The following is a 16685-nucleotide window of genomic DNA, read 5'->3' on the forward strand; positions in this document are numbered from 1 at the left end:
AACCCAATTTGTCACATTATTTTGGAGGAAGGCCTCATTACCACTTAACTCTAAACATGGCCAATGTGACCACTCTTTACAAGAGTAACACACAATACTCATGTCTTCAAATGTGTGTGGGTTATCCACACATTCCTTTGTGCAGACAACACAAGGAAACTCCACAGCTGATGAGATGGGTGCAAGCTCATTTACTGCACTGGATGGTGGCGGTTCATCACTTGTGGCACTTTGGAGCACCTCTGGACCAGAGGAAACTGCCACCGCCCCTCTTTGCACATCTTTCTCCATTGAGCTCTTCAACATCCCCCCCAGTAACTCTGGTTGGATCACAGACCGGAAGAAAATGGTTGACTTTTCAATGATCTCCTCAACAAGATTGGGGTCAAAGCAGATTTCTTCTGTGTGAAATTGGTTGTAAGGGGAAGCAGTTTTGAGAAAGAAGAAGCCAACATCAGCATGGGTCACCAGCAGCTGCATTTGCACTTGAAAGTAGTAGGGATGTGTTGCCTTCAACTGTGTTTCACCTGTTGGTAATATGGAAAAGCAAAATATATTTATATATATGTGTGTGTGTGTGTGTGTGTGTGTGTGTGTGTGTGTGTGTGTGTGTGTGTGTGTGTGTGTGTGTGTGTGTGTGTGTGTGTGTGCTGCATATACATACTGTATATTCTTATACTGTATGAACCTCATTTGACATTGACAATGACAATTAGTCACAGTCTACACATAATAAATTAATTCTTTGTGTGGAAATTCTCAATTCAATGATCAGTTACTCTATAGTAGAACACAATAGCACTAGACCATTACCTGTTGGTGTAATCTGAAGGCAGGAATCAGGTTGCTCAGCCAACTTTGGGATACTGAGAGCTCGATGCTTGAAGGGGTTTTTCACCTCAAGGGGACGAGTGCCACAACACTTGCAGGTTACAAGTCCATCTGGTGATGCTGCTATTATTGGCAGCTGGTCATACAGAATAAGTCCACAAGGGACTATTTTCATACCCTTGTGCTTACGCCGGTTCAGCTTCTCAAAGTTGTGCACAGCATACCTCTCATTATAATTGCCCCAATGGATAGCTGGTGAATGAGCTGGTGGCAAATAGTTCATTATTTCTTTTAGTAAAGCTGTGTTCTTGCTGCTAACCTCATCATGCTTCACCTTTTTAAACACAGAATGTGCTTTGCTGGCTGTAACACACCCAACTCTGTACTCACGCCATTCATCTGAATTTGCCTGGTCTGTTGTGTACTGAGACAGAGCTAGAACAACATGCTGGTCCAGGGGTTGTACAGCTGCATCAAAGAATTGATCTGCAGAAGAGCAGTGTGTTGCTGCAAGGGCTTTGAGAGTGGGAGGCAGAGCAGCTTTCACTTGCTGTAGTGGGTCTTCTTCCATAGCCTCCTCCCACTGTACTACACCACAGTCTCTTAAATCAGGTGATGCATGTGCTGGATCAGGGGAAGCTGGATGGTAACAGAGAATCCCAGCAGTTCCATTTGTCGCCTGCCTGAGCCCCTCTAGGTCCATGTCGTGGATGGATCTTTTGGCTCTGTGAGGTAGTGCACGGGGGTCAAACTTAAACCTCCGAGACCGACACACGGTCTTCTCAATGACACAGTTTCCTGAAATGTCAAATTAAAAACTGATCTTATATGATTTGGCAGGCTTATGTGAATTGAGGCTAGAGGCTTAACAGATGCTGGAGAGTAAAACATGGACAGCTGTGGGCTTAGTGGACTGTAATATGAAATGGATTTTGTTATTGTTAGCCTATAAAGTTATTTTTGTAAAATGTTGTATCACATTCTAAGAAGGGAATAACAAAATGCAACAGAATAAAGAAAATGTCAGCCAGCTACACAAAATAACTGATCAGTTAAATTATTACTGTACACAAATCATCACCTTGAACTTTCTGAATATGGATGTTTTCAAGGAACTCCGCATCGTGCAGCTTCTTGGATGGTGCATGCCAACTTTGTCTCTGTTGAGTCACCGTTTTATTTTCTCCTCGTGCCACTTTCTCGATGACCGTATGGCAAAGGGATGCAACGTGCTTACATGAGCCACGTAACCTTGTATTTTGAAAGGACAGAGTATGAATGAATGAGTGACTTGGTCACAATACTTTGAAACTGGTCTTTGGCAAACTTGTAGTAGCATATTTAAATTAAATAAGCAAAGCCAATATACCCTGCAGGACAGGAGCAGAAGGCATCCACTAGCAATGCCTTTGACTTGTGGACAATCAACCAACATCTATAGATGCCTTAATGGTCCACGTCACATTGATATAAACCAGTATGCGCACGCCGGTCGGCACCAAATGAACCCCACCGTTCATAGGATGCAATGGATGGCACTCGTGTTTAAAAATGCATTCCATCAAACTTTCAGATGCCGTTTTTCTCCCAGTGTGGATGAAGAATGCTTAGGATTTTTACTGTAAATTCTCACTCTTGAAATATATAATCCTTAGTTTCTGTTGATTGTGAACAATAATAGCGATTCAAAACAGTTGTCCTTCAAACCCCACCTCTATTCACCGTCATCAGAACAGAGGGAGCGCTCCTCATGATCACCCACCCGATCCACTGGATCACCAGAGCGTCTACTGCTCGCCCAGCTGCAGTCCATGAAGCCTAATTATGCTCCGTCCTGCGACGGTGTCGCGCGCAGAGCCGCAGACCTCCAAGCTCAGAAGGGTTGCATTGGTGACGCGATGTGAGTTTGTATATCAGCTACTCTTGACGAGGAACACCGTTGCGCAATGAAGTATATAGGGTGGCAGAGAGAGGCTGGTTTCCCTTATGACAGTGGCCCTCAGCAGACAATAGGGCACATTTTCACCAATGCCATGGTATTGAACACTATGGACATGGCCTGAGATGTGAAGGGACTTTCCATCCCTCAAAGCCTCTGCACCACCCGTTAAAATGCCAATTGCACGGTTTTCTATTGGAGAATAAAACTTTAGTTGGTGATGATCAAAGTTAATTCATACATGACAGAGGGATAAAATAATGATATATATATATATATATATATATATATATATATACGGGTCAGTGACGTGACGCCCCAAAAAATGTGTTTTTAAAAAAACTTTAAATTGCAGGCATAAAAGTTATTTACTTTTGTTCTACTCACTCTCAACCTTATGGAAATACATTTTGTTTTTAGATATTTTATTGGAATCAGACTTTATTCAGCAGTTTGTTGTACTTGTGCCTAAAATCGTCATATGGTGTGACATGAAAATAATTGTTCATAAAATGAAAATGGAGTACATCTTTCTTAAGTTACTCACTTTATCAAAGTCCTTTATCATAACTAACCAGTGATCCACTATAGTTTTTTGAAAATTAATTATATCTGTATATTTGTTTCATAATCGACACTCTGTGTGAGGCCCATGTTCATGATCTTACAACATATTTTAAATGTATTCTGTCAAAACTTTCTCTAAAATTACACAAATATTTGTGACTCTTCCTGATAATATTCTCTATGTAATCCATAAACATTTTTTTGGTTTAATCATTAATAAAGGTATGATTTCTCACTATTTGGAATGTCACACCAAATGATTTAGTGTCACACCGTATGATCATATCTTCATGTGTCAAAGCAAACTGTGTTTTAACCTACCTATTAGTGAGTACTGAACTTTACTGATTGATTAAACAATTACCCAGGATAACATGGCCTTAATATTTCTGAACAGGATATTATTGTAGGGCTTTAACATGGGATAAGAAAGAATTGTAGTAGTAGATGGATGATGAGGATGTGCACAGGAATGCTACGCACACCTAAGTCTTCTGCCGGCCCACGGCAGAAGGATCCTAAAGGGACAATAAGGCGCATAGCCACACTTGGAGCCAAGGCATTGAAGGCAACATTTTATTAACACCAATTAGTGGAAACAGAACTCAGCATTCAGGTAAATTGCTTTTTTCCGAAGTCTCCTGAACTTGAACACAGCATTTTGTGTTGAACAAATGTAATTAGGAATCATGACATTACACCACATCTCCACTAGCTAAAGAGTGCTGGGTTGCGCAACTCCGAAAATAGCTGATCTACAAGCTCTCGCAGCACAACGTGTTGAGAGCTTGTAGATCAGCTATTTTCGCTAGTTTTGTCTCGGGTCCTACCTTAACACTGTCCACTGTCCAGTCCAGTGAGTGAAAGTACAAAAGTATTAGATCAGATTAGATTATACATTTAGACTGTATTGTACATCAGCCAGTCGTATTTGGTGAGGGTAGCAAACCGGCTGCCTTGTTGCGGTTCTGCTATGCCACAGACAACCTCCTGCTCTTCGTAGAAAATGCAGTCTCGCCCCTTTGGCTCCTCTCTCCTTGCTGGGTCATTGTTTAGTTTCTCCCTGTACTTTCTCGTTCTCTCAGCACTTGTCATTTTCCAGCTGACAAAAGAAAATGGAATGTATAGTTTAAGACAAAGAGAAAATATTGTTTAGATTGAAACAATATGTTAAGGTTGCTGTGAAGGGGTTTCTGCTCTGTCTGATGAATTTGAAGTATCACTGAATGAAGCTAAATTACATTTTATGTAAAAATGTTTAAAACAAATGTTTAAATGTACAAAAGAAACATGGAACTTTGTTATTTGTTGTTATATCTGTAGTTAACTACAGTATAAATCATATGGTGTGACAGTCAAGTCATATGGTGTGACAAGCAGACATGTCACACCATATGATTAAGTGTCACACCATATTACTGTTTTCTCCATTTAGGTTTACCTTGAGGCTACTATGTACACATTAGCATGCTAACAGCATGCTAGCTATAACAAAGCAGCCTAGATCTACATGGAAATATGACCAAAACTTCAAATAACTTAAGCTTTTTTTAAAGAAAAGGTGTCACACCAAAAGACATCCAGAATGGTGAGTTTGTCAACGTTTCAACAAGATGGCATTTCATGAAAATGTTAAAATCATAACTCACCTCAGACACCTGTCTTGCAGTTGTGCTGGGAGTGCTGAATAGCCTTACAGAAGAAGGACCTCTCTAGCCAATAGGTGTCCAAATAATTGCCTGTTTAATTTTTCCAAACTAGTGTCACACCAAATGATTTTGGGTTGGGGGACAAAATGTTTTTGATCAGAAATGACTGAAAACATTATGCTTTGACTTTGAAAAGATATAGGCTCAAAATAGACATGTTTTTTAGCCTAAATTCATTTTCAAATGATTTTTAGCAATTCTTTTTCTTAGTTTTATTCAAGTTCCCACTTTGAGAAACAAGGTCAGGACAGTCACACCATATGAGTTTTGCCATGTTTGGTTGAAGATTCTGAAGAAATGAGGAATGAAATGTTTTAATCTTGAGTAAGTTCACATAAAGCTTAATGTCCTGCACAATATTCAGAAGGTTTTTGACAAATATATTTTTTATTTATACATGTTTGACACCGAGGACAGCGAAAACGTTACGTCACGTCACCCACCCATACACACACACACACACACATATATATATATATATATATATATATATATATATATATATATATATATATATATATACATATATATTTTATATACACACATACATATATATATATATATATATATATATATATATATATATAGGTCTATATATATATATATGAGGCCTGTGTGTGACTGTGGTCTACCCAGACCCTGTGTGATATGTTTTGAAATATTGAAAGAGATGCCTTATTGCAGCAAACTTGATATGATTCTTATTAATAGACTTACTTTTGTCAAAGTACGTTTCTACAGTATTTTGTAACGACTGTGGATAGCTTGATGGGCTGTCTTCCCAGCCGTTTTGTAGGGTATCAGCCAGGATCGGGTAGACAAATTATGCCCCCGTCTAAAACTAGTTTGGACCTCCTCTGGTTCTCTATTTCTGCAGCATATTCTATTGGTGTAGCCTTAGGTTGCAGATTCACGGTCTAATAAATACTTCTTAATTGTGGAACGGTGAAATTATCAAATTGGTCTTGTGCGTCCGTCATCCTCCAGCTGTACCCACACCGGCTGAGGTGCGCAATAGCGCATGGACCCAAATCATCCCAGAGACCTTTGCGCATACCCAAAATGCATTGCGCGATATCCAAGATGACGCTATTTGCGTACTGGGTTATGGGCTCTTTAAGAGGATAGGGTGAGGGTTTGGGGGGTTTGAGGGTTTATTGCAATCCCTGCAGTAACAGCTGTCAACCCTAACTGTCTAATACAAATCAAATATGTTATATGTTATAAATAATAATGAGAATACTATAAAAACATTCAAAGTTTCATATGTAAAAAATATTTGGCAGGCCCCCTGTAGTAACTCTGAGGACCCCCCAGGGGTCCCGGTCTCCGGACCCCCCATGGAAGACCCCTGGTATTTGCTGCTACTCATTTTTGTTTTCAGAGCCCAGCTACAACAACTTTTATGCTTCAATTATGATCTAATTTAACATTGTTCTGGAGCAGAGCGATTACTGAGATAGGCTCAAAGGTCTGTCTGGGGGGTCGCGGAAAGGTTATTCTGGTTTTAAAAGTGTAATAAATGAACTCAGAAACCTACAAAACATCTAATATTATGAAAATCGGACATTAACTGGCTCACATACGTTTCTTGGAGGTCCCAAAATAGATAACCCTCAGAAAGGGGGTGGGGGTCCGGAACATTTTACACCCATCATTTACTAATTTGATTCCTTGACCCAGAAAACATAGGATTGGCATGTTTAATTAAGTTTCTAGGTTGTCTAGAAGCTAAGATAGCACAAATTATGTACTTAATGTCAGCCATTTTGAACATCCAAAGTGGTGGCTTTGCAGGTGTCTGTGCAAATGGCAACAAAGATTTTTGGATTCCCCATGCTCTGAAGATTACAAAAATGTATAGTTTTACTAATCCCCAAAGAAATCCAACAAAAATACATAGTGAACCTGACTAATTGTGTCTTTCTCAGTTTATGGGCAGATCTATGTAAGCAGGTCTCAGAGTCAGAACGGGCTGCTACTGCTGTGCTGTGTGCTGTGCTGAGTAGGGGTTGGGCAGGCCTGAGAAGGAGAAGGGGAGGACCTGGGAGAGGCAGGACAAGTTATATAGGCCTACTGCAGCTGAAAATGCTCTGAAAGTCAGGCAGAAATGACAGGGGCTCTGTATTCAGTAGTGGTAATAGCCTCAAACCTTTTGAAAAACGTTTTTGGGAAAGAGACAATATTATATTAATTATTTTTAAATGCATGGTGTAGGAAAAATAGACAAAAAGGGGCAGCTGCTAATGCCCTTCTTGTAAAGGAATTGCTCCTCAGTTAGCTAACTGAAGTGGTTGCTACAGTAGTTGTACTCATTATCTTTTTTTATTTTATTTGTATTTGTTTTTTTATAATTTTTTTACCACTACACTACACTCTTTTTGTAATATTTTTCATTCAGTTATCTTTTTTGGATGATCGTTGTGCATGAAGACTGTAATTCTGTGAGCAAAACATGGCTGAAGGTAAGACAATACATCAAAGTATATTATCATCTCTGGCAGGTGGAAGCCTCATATGTTACTTTCCAGGATTCAAATAAAAACAATATCCAAAGTAGCAGATAAGAGTAGGCAGGGGCGTCACAAGGGGAAGGAAAGTGGGACTGAGTTACCAGGGCCCAAGGTGGAGGGGCCCTAGTAACTTTAGCTATTGAAAAATAGCAGATATACAAGCTCACAGCGCGGCACTCGTGAAAATGTGCGCAAATCTTTGAATATATGTATTCTTTAAGTGAACATTTGTAACTCAAATTTTGCTTCTGGGGGGGGGGGGCGGGGGGTTCCCTGGAACTAAATATTTTGAGATGGGGGGTCCTTCACATGAAAAAGTTTGAGCATCACTGACATGGAAACATAGGTTTCTTGGCACACATTTTCACGATTTTTCAAAAATAGCAGATCTACAAGCTCGCAGCGCGGCACTCGGTGCCGTGCTGTGAGCTTGTATATCTGCTATTTTTCAATAGTTAACATTCATGGGGGGTTAGGGTACAGTGAATCCTTGTACCCAGGGCCCAGAATTTGGTGTGACGCCCCTGAGAGTAGGTACTTTTGATCCTTTTGTGTAACACTGCATAATATGATCAATAGGGCATTAATTTATGAAAAGTTATAATTTCTGTCTGACAGCAATGATTCCATCATTAGCTGCTGCATGATACTACGTCGTGTTGTCTTCTACCATGAGGTCTCTGCTCGGGTCTCTGCTCTGTATGTAAAGTGCCTTTAGATAACTTGTTGATTTGACACTTTTAAAATTTAATTTAATTTAATTGAAACCTTGTATGTCCAAAACCGTTTGTTTTGTATTTATCATTTTTAAAATGATTTAGAGTAGTGAAAATAGCAGATCTACAAGCACACAACGCCTCACACTGTGTGGCGTTGTGTGCTTGTAGATCGGCTATTTTCACTAGTCTTGTGTGACAGCCATGTATGACGAAGCAGGGCTTTACTTTAAAGGTGATACACCATGAAATTTCACTGTTCCTATTTTAAAACCTTTTTTTGGGGTCCCACTAGCACCTTCTATCCTCACAAAGTCCCATTTCTGACCGTTGTGTCTTTCTCTGGTTTTGAGAAGGCAAAGGTTAAAAGTATCCCACGGGTTCTTAAAACAGGCTGTCCAGATTTGCTGCCGATTGTGACGTCATCATCGGCCGTTTTTTAAAAAAATTTTTTTTCAAAAAAACATTTTTTTTTTCAAAAAGATTTTGGGGGGGGGGGGGGGGGGGGGGGGTGGCGCAGTTCAGGCCAAAGGTGGTACTGCATCTGAAATGCTCTGAGAGCCATAGAGACACACGGGCGCCTACAAATATGGCCGCCCTATTGTGATAGCGACCCGACTTCGGGTAAGGATGAACGGTGAACTGCAGCTGCCAATGCAATCCCAATGAGAGGCATCGTGAAATATCATAATTTCAGTGGTTGACTACTGAGGCATTAGCGATTTCTTTTGTGTTCTAATAAAGTGTCCCATGAGTTTAATTTTGCCTTTTTAAAGTGGCATATCTGTCATCTTGATACACTACCTACAATATACTTTAATATACTTCATCTGTGAGTCAAAAGTGCTAGCATTGGAAATCTTAAGTTTAGGTGGTCGCATGGTACACACGTCATGGACGCATCCCTTGAGGTTTTCTATACCCAGATACGCTCGTCTCTCATGTATAATTAGGCTGTTTATTTTTGGGAAATGATCGCATCTCGCCTTTTCCAAACGGAGTCTTGCAGGTTATTTTTGGATTAATACTAACCTGGAGAATCCACTCTGTAGTTGAAAAGGTCGGGATCTTCAAAGTCGGCGCTCATAAACGCACAGCAGTAAAGACAGTGATGTCACTGAAAAGCGACAGGTTCTGTGTCTGCCGTTTCCCCTCTTCTCTGTTAACATTATGGGTAATCCATTCAAGTGGCAAATTAAATGTGACACACATCATGTATTTAGCAAACAAGAAGATATGTTGTCAGAGTCAGGCCATACATCTGGAAACATATTTTTATTCAAATCAAGATAGTCTGCAGTTCGTGTAGGATTATTTTAATATTAGGCTAACCACAGCTGAATTGCAATGACTTTCTATGGGCTGGCTGGCAGTTCACCGTTCTCCCTTACCCGAAGCGGGGCCGCTGTTTCAATTGTGGGCGTGAATTTGTAGGCGCCCGTGTGTCTCTATAGAGACACACGGGCGCCTACAAATATGGCCCTATCGTGATAGCGACCCCACTTCGGGTAAGGATGAACGGTGAACTGCAGCTGCCAATGCAATCCCAATGAGAGGCATCGTGAAATATCATAATTTCAGTGGTTGATTTTGTAGGCAGAGGAGCATTTCTGCCCCCAGTTTCCGTGAATCTTTTTACTATTTTTACTATTTACACATTTTTCTTCTCTTTGTTGTTGAAAGGAAAGTGTTAGAATTATACTTTAGTCGTTATTTTTGTCTCGGATCTGTTGAAAATAGCGAGGGACAGAAAATGCTCTGGGGGCAGATTCTCCTCTGCCTACAAAATGATGTCACGGCTTAAAAGCGCGATTTTTTTTGTGTTCTAATAAAGTGTCCCATGAGTTTAATTTTGCCTTTTTAAAGTGGCATATCTGTCATCTTGACACACTACCTACAATATACTTTAATATACTTCATCTGTGAGTCAAAAGTGCAAGCATTGGAAATCTTAAGTTTAGGTGGTCGCATGGTACATACGTCATAAACGCATCCCTTGAGGGTTTCAATACCCAGATATGCTTGTCTCTCATGTTTAATTAGGTTGTTTATTTTTGGAAAATGATCGCATCTCGCTTCTTCCAAACGGAGTCTTGCAGGTTATTTTTACGTTTTGTGAAAGCAAAACTTCTTTACCTACCCCCTGGAAATCACTTTGGCAGTGACGTCAGAATGGAAAGTGGATAAATGTCCCTTGATGATAAACGCGGGCGGCTCTCTAGGCTGCCTCCACGTATTCTATTGAAGTCAGTGGGCTCCGCCCCCGCTCAGCGTGCAGATCATGTGGAATCAACTGCTCCTCCTTCCGTGGGCTTTGCTAGTTGCTTTTTCGCCCCCCTTCTTTGGTTTGGGAAAGGCGATAAATGTGTCAGAATGGATGAAACCACAGTGGATGAAACCACGGCGAGAGTCGTTAGATGAACTGCAGCTCAGATTTGCCCAAAAGACGCCGAAACGAAACGTCATTTAGCCAACAATGGAGCAAAGTAAATAATAATAAAGTAAAGTTAATAAAGAAGCGCAGAATTGACGAGTATCATCATGCACTGTGTGCAGTGGCGTAGGGGAGGGGCACGCAACCCCTGCAATGCAGGGGGGCCTCCAGCAGAGGGGGCCCCCACACAGCACACACCCAAATGCTCCCTACTGCTCCAGTCTAATTCTCTCTCCCCCTCCCCCGCCTGCTGGCCCAGTCTCCACACAGCTGTGTGGAATGTAGTTAATGAGCACTCCTTTAGCTTTCCCTTACCAAGAAAGGAATATATGTTTTGTTTCCCAAAAAAGAAGAGCACAGAGAGGTAATCCACCCTCTCTCTCTCTCTCTCTTTGTTGTTGTTGTTGTTGTTGTTGTTGTTGTACTAATGTTGTACCACTGGCACTTTGGCTGAAATATACATCAGAATGTTTGGAGCAAACATGTAGCTGTTAATATTATGGGCTCATTGGGCTGTATGCAGATAAATACATTTACTGCACCCAGCATTTAGCTAGTGGTCGTGTTGGAGCGCCTCAGTCCGCCAGCAGAGTTCATGTGCAACTTCTTCCAGAGAGATTGATTGATTGAAGACTTTATTAGAAGTTTGCATAGGAAAAGGTACAGTTTCATGACAGTACAGTTCACTGGTACAAGGTCAACTAAAAGGAGATCCTAGTAAGCTTTTCAGCTTATTTACATAGGAAACCTTTTATGACTCATATAACATTGAACAGATATAACTTCGTCATCATTTGCAAAAGGGCCCCCACCCCCCTCCTCGCAGGGGGGCCCCACAATTTTCAGGAATGATGTCAGCAAAGAAAAGGTAGAACGCAATGCATGTTTAGGTTTTCCTCTTGTCACTAGTAACAAAATAACTGCAGCTGAGCATAATTATATCCACAAGTCTCCCCTTCTCTTCCCCTCTCTCTGTTCTATTATTTCTGCTATGCCAGTCATGTGGATTAGATTTCTAATGGGACAATTTAACTCAAGAATAATTGCAAAAAAATACAGTGTAGGGCCATCATGAAATAAAATAATTCATGAAGGGTATTTGGGTGCATAATAAATAAAGGAGGTAGGCTAGTCTTAGTTTCAGGGCCGTGCAGCCCATACAGGCAAAATAGGCAGCCGCCTGGGGCCCCACACAGGCTGGGGGCCTCATGAGATTTTTTTTTTTTTTTAACTAACATGGGCATGGTGATTCAGCAGTGATTCATGGTGGTCCATTGGCTAATAAGTGTCAATTTAGGGGTCCTTGACATAAAAAGTGGTGTAACTTGGAGGGCGCTGGTTTAAGCTTCGCTTGTTTAGCCTTGGATCAAGACAGTCATAGGTCAGTCTTGTTAACTCAAATATTTACTTCTGGGGGTCCCTGGAACAAAATATTTTGGGATGGGCAGGCCATGGAGCCGCTCCGTGGACCAAATACATATCATTTGTGCATTTCCAGGGGTTAGCTGACATTTGGTGGGTGAACACTAGGCACAATCATTGTCATTTTGTGCCATACATTTTAGGCAGATTACCCCCCCGGACCCCCTGCGGCTTAACACATTAAGAAAACAACAAGCAACAAAACGTTATTATTGAAATATTCAATTCTAGTTTGATTAATACTAACCTGGAGAATCCACTCTGTTGTTGAAAAGGTCGGGATCTTCAAAGTCGGCGCTCATAAACGCACAGCAGTAAAGACAGTGATGTCACTGAAAAGCGACAGGTTTTCTCTCTGCCGTTTCCCCTCTTCTCTGTTAACATTATGGGTAACCCATTCAAGTGGCAAATTAAACGTGACTCACATCATGTATTTAGCAAACAAGAAGATATGTTATCAGGGTCAGGCCATACATTTGAAAACACATTTTTATTTAAATCAATATAGTCTTCAGTTTGTGTATGATTATTTTAATATTAGGCTAACCAAGGGTGAATTGCAATGACTTTCTATGGGCTGGCTTGCAGTTCACCGTTCTCCCTTACCCGAAGCGGGGCCGCTGTTTCAATTGTGGGCGTGAATTTGTAGGAGCCCGTCTGTCTCTATTCAAAAATGAGAGAGGCTCTCTATTCAGGAGTGGTAATTTAGCCTCAAACCTTTTGAAAAACGTTTTTGGGACATAAACAATATGACATAAATACTTTTTAAATGCATGGTGTATCACCTTTAAGAAAAAAATCACACTTGTGTGAACTGAGCGGTGGAGGATGCCTGTGTGTGTGCGTGAGTGTTTGTGTGAGTGTGCCTGGCCTGAACAACAGCGCCCCTCCCTTAACATGTGTGGTCAGAAAAGGTACTGCAGGCTACATACAGACAAAGGCTACATACAGACACGGACGGACGCATACCCACACACACGGCCACGTATAGGAGACGGTGTGACCACCGCTCAAAAACAGTGATGTTCTGACCATGAGTCATGATGCCATGGCACAGGCACTGCTATCTATTGTTTAGCGCAGTTAGTTCTCACACTTGTTTGTGCCATGGACCCTTGTTGAACTAGCCTCGTACCCGCCCCTCTTCCAGAAACCATTTCATTACCCGCCCCTCTTCCAGAAACCATTTCATTTCCTGGAGAACGGAAGTTGGTCGTTTACTAGGCTATTGTTGAACATGGGGACATGTGGATCAGAATGTATTCAAGTCAAAAGGCAGCGAAAATATGATTGTTTTTTAAAAAGTGGTCTTGTGTGTCTCACTTTACCCCAGCATCGGGGTAAACTGAGACAGCCCAGATAAGTAAAGGGGGTAAAGTCACTTACTTTTTCAAATACTTAACTAGCTATTAGTAAGTGATTTACTAATAGCTTGTTCATAATACATTAAATATTTGCAGTAGAGAGAGACACTGGAGCAGCTCAGACGGTTCTAACCTTTTATTCACATTAAATATTTATAAGGCATAACTTATAAGTCCTTAACTGTTAACAAATATTGAAAAAGACATTAATAAATCATTAATAAATGTTTTGTAAAAATTATCCATTAACTGGATATAGGGCCTTCTTAATAATCCTTAACTAACTATTAACAAATGCTTAACAAGGCATTAATAACTCATTAATAGTTTATTAACTACTTATAACGAATAGTTATTATAAAGTGTTACCGTCTCGGTTTACCCGGTGTCTCAGTTTACCACGCTCTCCCCTATCACTACCAGCTACATTAACTTTATCTCTACTTTTGCAGGTTCAGCTTTGCTGGAAGAGCTGAGGATAGTCCTGGTGGGCAAGACTGGCACAGGGAAGAGTTCGTCAGCGAACACAATCCTTGGAACAAATGTCTATAAAGTGGGCGGTAATGCAATATCTGTGACCAAAAAGTGTATTAAATACAGCGGGGAAGTGGACGGGACAACGGTGCATGTCATTGATTCACCAGGCCTGTTTGACACAGGAATAAGCAATGAAGACCTGAAGTCAATCATAGGGGAGTGTGTTAAGAAGTCCGTCCCAGGGCCTCACGCCTTCCTGCTGGTGATAAGGCTGGGGGTGAGGTTCACCGAAGAGGAGCAGAATGCCGTTACATGGATCGAGGAGAACTTTGGAGAGGACTCCTCCCTGTACAGCATTGTGCTGTTCACGTGCAAAGAGCAACACCGTCCTGAAGAGGCTATTAGGGAGTGCAAGGGAATAAAGAGGATCGTCAACAAGTTTGGAGGCCGGTACCTCGCCTTCAACAACAACGACAAAGACGACCACCAACAGGTCAAAGACCTCATCGAGATGATCAGGAAAATGGTCGACGACAACGACGGGAAGCACTACACCCACAAGATGTTCGAGGAGGCTCAGCAGAAGCTGCGGGAGGAGGAGGAGAAGAGGGTACGGGAGGAGGAGAGAGAGAAAGAGGAGGAAAGGCAAAGGTGGCTAGATGAGGATAACATGAGGCGAGATGAGAAGAGAATGAGGTTAGGTGGTGCGAAATTTGCGTTTGTGCTGGGGTTACTGCTGTTTATCGCCGGAGCTATCATTACAGTAATGGTAGAAGGGATAGGCCTGTATATAGGAGTTCCATTAATCCTATTGGGAGTTGTTTCTCTCATAGTTGGATTTGTCATGTATAAAGGGCAGTGTCGTAATCCCACACCAGCAACAGCAATGGACATGTCGGTATAATTATGTGCTGTGTGTGTTTGTGTTCAAAGATGTCTCATGAACTGCTTTTATCATGGTATCATGGTAGCCTACTTGAACACATTTATACGCGACAAATAAGGATTTCTGTTTGTATTGATCGTCTTGCAAATGTTTCTCAGGAACTGATTCCATATCACTGCTTAGTTCACAATGTTTCACATAATGTATTGAAATGAATAAAACTCATTATTCTGTGTATTTGTTCCATTATTATTGCTATTTCCCAGAATTGCACAAATATTATCATTATTCAACTCTTACCTACTCCTGTAAACCATCATGCTACACATTAGTTAATTAGTTGTAATCTTACATTTCACTTTGACACTGTCACATGGTATGATAGTAGCCGTTGGCCACACAGGAAAAGAGGAATGACTTTCTCCTGAAAGTCACAGTGGGGGCTTTGCAATTAGATGGGTTTTAATCACATTTGTCTACTGTGGACCACTGTTTATTTTTAACACATTTTTAGTCATGGTCTTTTGAATAAAATGTAATTTAGTTTTAGTCACATTTTAGTCATCTCAAATGTTTCAGTGTTATTCTAGACTAGTTGATTTTGTCGATAAAATGTATTTTGGTGGCCCTTGTGGGGCCTTTTGCCTGATTTTACACTTGGTTGCATGCTGAAAAAATACCTTTCTACAGTATGTATTCTCTTCTCCACTAGCCCCTCCCTAACATTTTTTATTTGTTGACAAAATTGTCAATATATTTAGTCAGTTTTAGTCATCATAGCTTAGTTTTTGTTCTCGTCAGTGAAAAAAGGTAGCACACAATCTTTGAATATATCTTTTTAAAAGCGAACATTTGTAACTCAAATATTTGCTTCTGGGGGGTTCCTGGAACAACAAATACATATACGTTTGAGAACCACTGATTTAGAAGGATTTAGAAGACATTTACATAATCTGGTCAATATATTCAAAGACTTGTTCAAAAAAATAGCTGATATACAAGCTTGCAGCGCGCTGTGAGCTTGTAGATCTATGTTTAAAGTAATAATGGTTAATGTAATGATACGTACCCAGAATGTGTACTTTACTGGAGTATTTCCAATTCTAAATACTTTTACTTCTACTCTACTAATCTTGGAGGCAAATATTGTATATTTTTTTGACTCCACTGTGTTTGAAAACTTTGGTTATAGTAACTTACTTTGTAGATTTTGATTGCAAAACCACTTCAGGCTTAAGCCTGTATGCTTTGGCAGTTTGAAAATTGTCGACACAAGTGACGCTTTGTGAGCTTGGAGGTCTGCCATTTTCAATATTTCCACCAAAAGGCCATTTTAGAAATTTCAGCCCCTGCCTCTTTAACATTCTCTGCACGTGCGCGGCCGCTCCAAAAAATCAAACATAGCCAGATCGCCAGCCAATAGCGTTTCCCCCTCGCGTCAATCCCCAAAATTCCGACTCCTCCCTCAAACAGTCTGCCTGTGAGAATTCCCCCCCCCACCAGCATGCTGCTGACAACCCCTCCCCCCGGACCAATGGGGGAGCAGGGGGGAGGTTTTTGGACGTCCCCCGGCCAATCCTTTGTCGCGGGGTTCCCTATTGATGGAATGGAGGAGGCGGAGCGTTTCCTTGTTCTGTTTCCCTGTCTGTTGCATGGTCTGTTCTTCAGCTTCACACATTGGACTCTGCAATTTATACCCCTATGGTTATACCGTGCTTGCTTTTGGACACATATAATGTTTATTTAGGTCGGATACTAAAGCGTGATTATTACTTTCAACCTGGTGATACGTGATACTGCTTTGAGCTGTGGCTGCGGGCTGGGTTG

At 41.0% G+C, this 16685-nt stretch overlaps 1 protein-coding gene across 1 annotated transcript; it reads left to right on the forward strand.

Annotated features, from left to right (window-relative positions):
- Window positions 1–7501: 7501 nt before the first annotated feature.
- Window positions 7502–16460, forward strand: LOC308299173 (GTPase IMAP family member 7-like; the record flags this gene model as incomplete). The annotated part of the gene is made up of 3 exons (XM_080742891.1): window positions 7502–7511; window positions 13948–14735; window positions 16362–16460. 3 exons carry the CDS (start codon window positions 7502–7504, stop codon window positions 16458–16460), a joined length of 897 nt encoding a protein of 298 aa, XP_080599017.1.
- Between the last annotated feature and the right edge of the window lie 225 nt (window positions 16461–16685).

The sequence above is a fragment of the Nannobrachium achirus genome, assembly GCF_963921795.1.
Source record: "Nannobrachium achirus genome assembly, chromosome: 15".
NCBI classification, from domain to species: Eukaryota; Metazoa; Chordata; class Actinopteri; order Myctophiformes; family Myctophidae; genus Nannobrachium; species Nannobrachium achirus.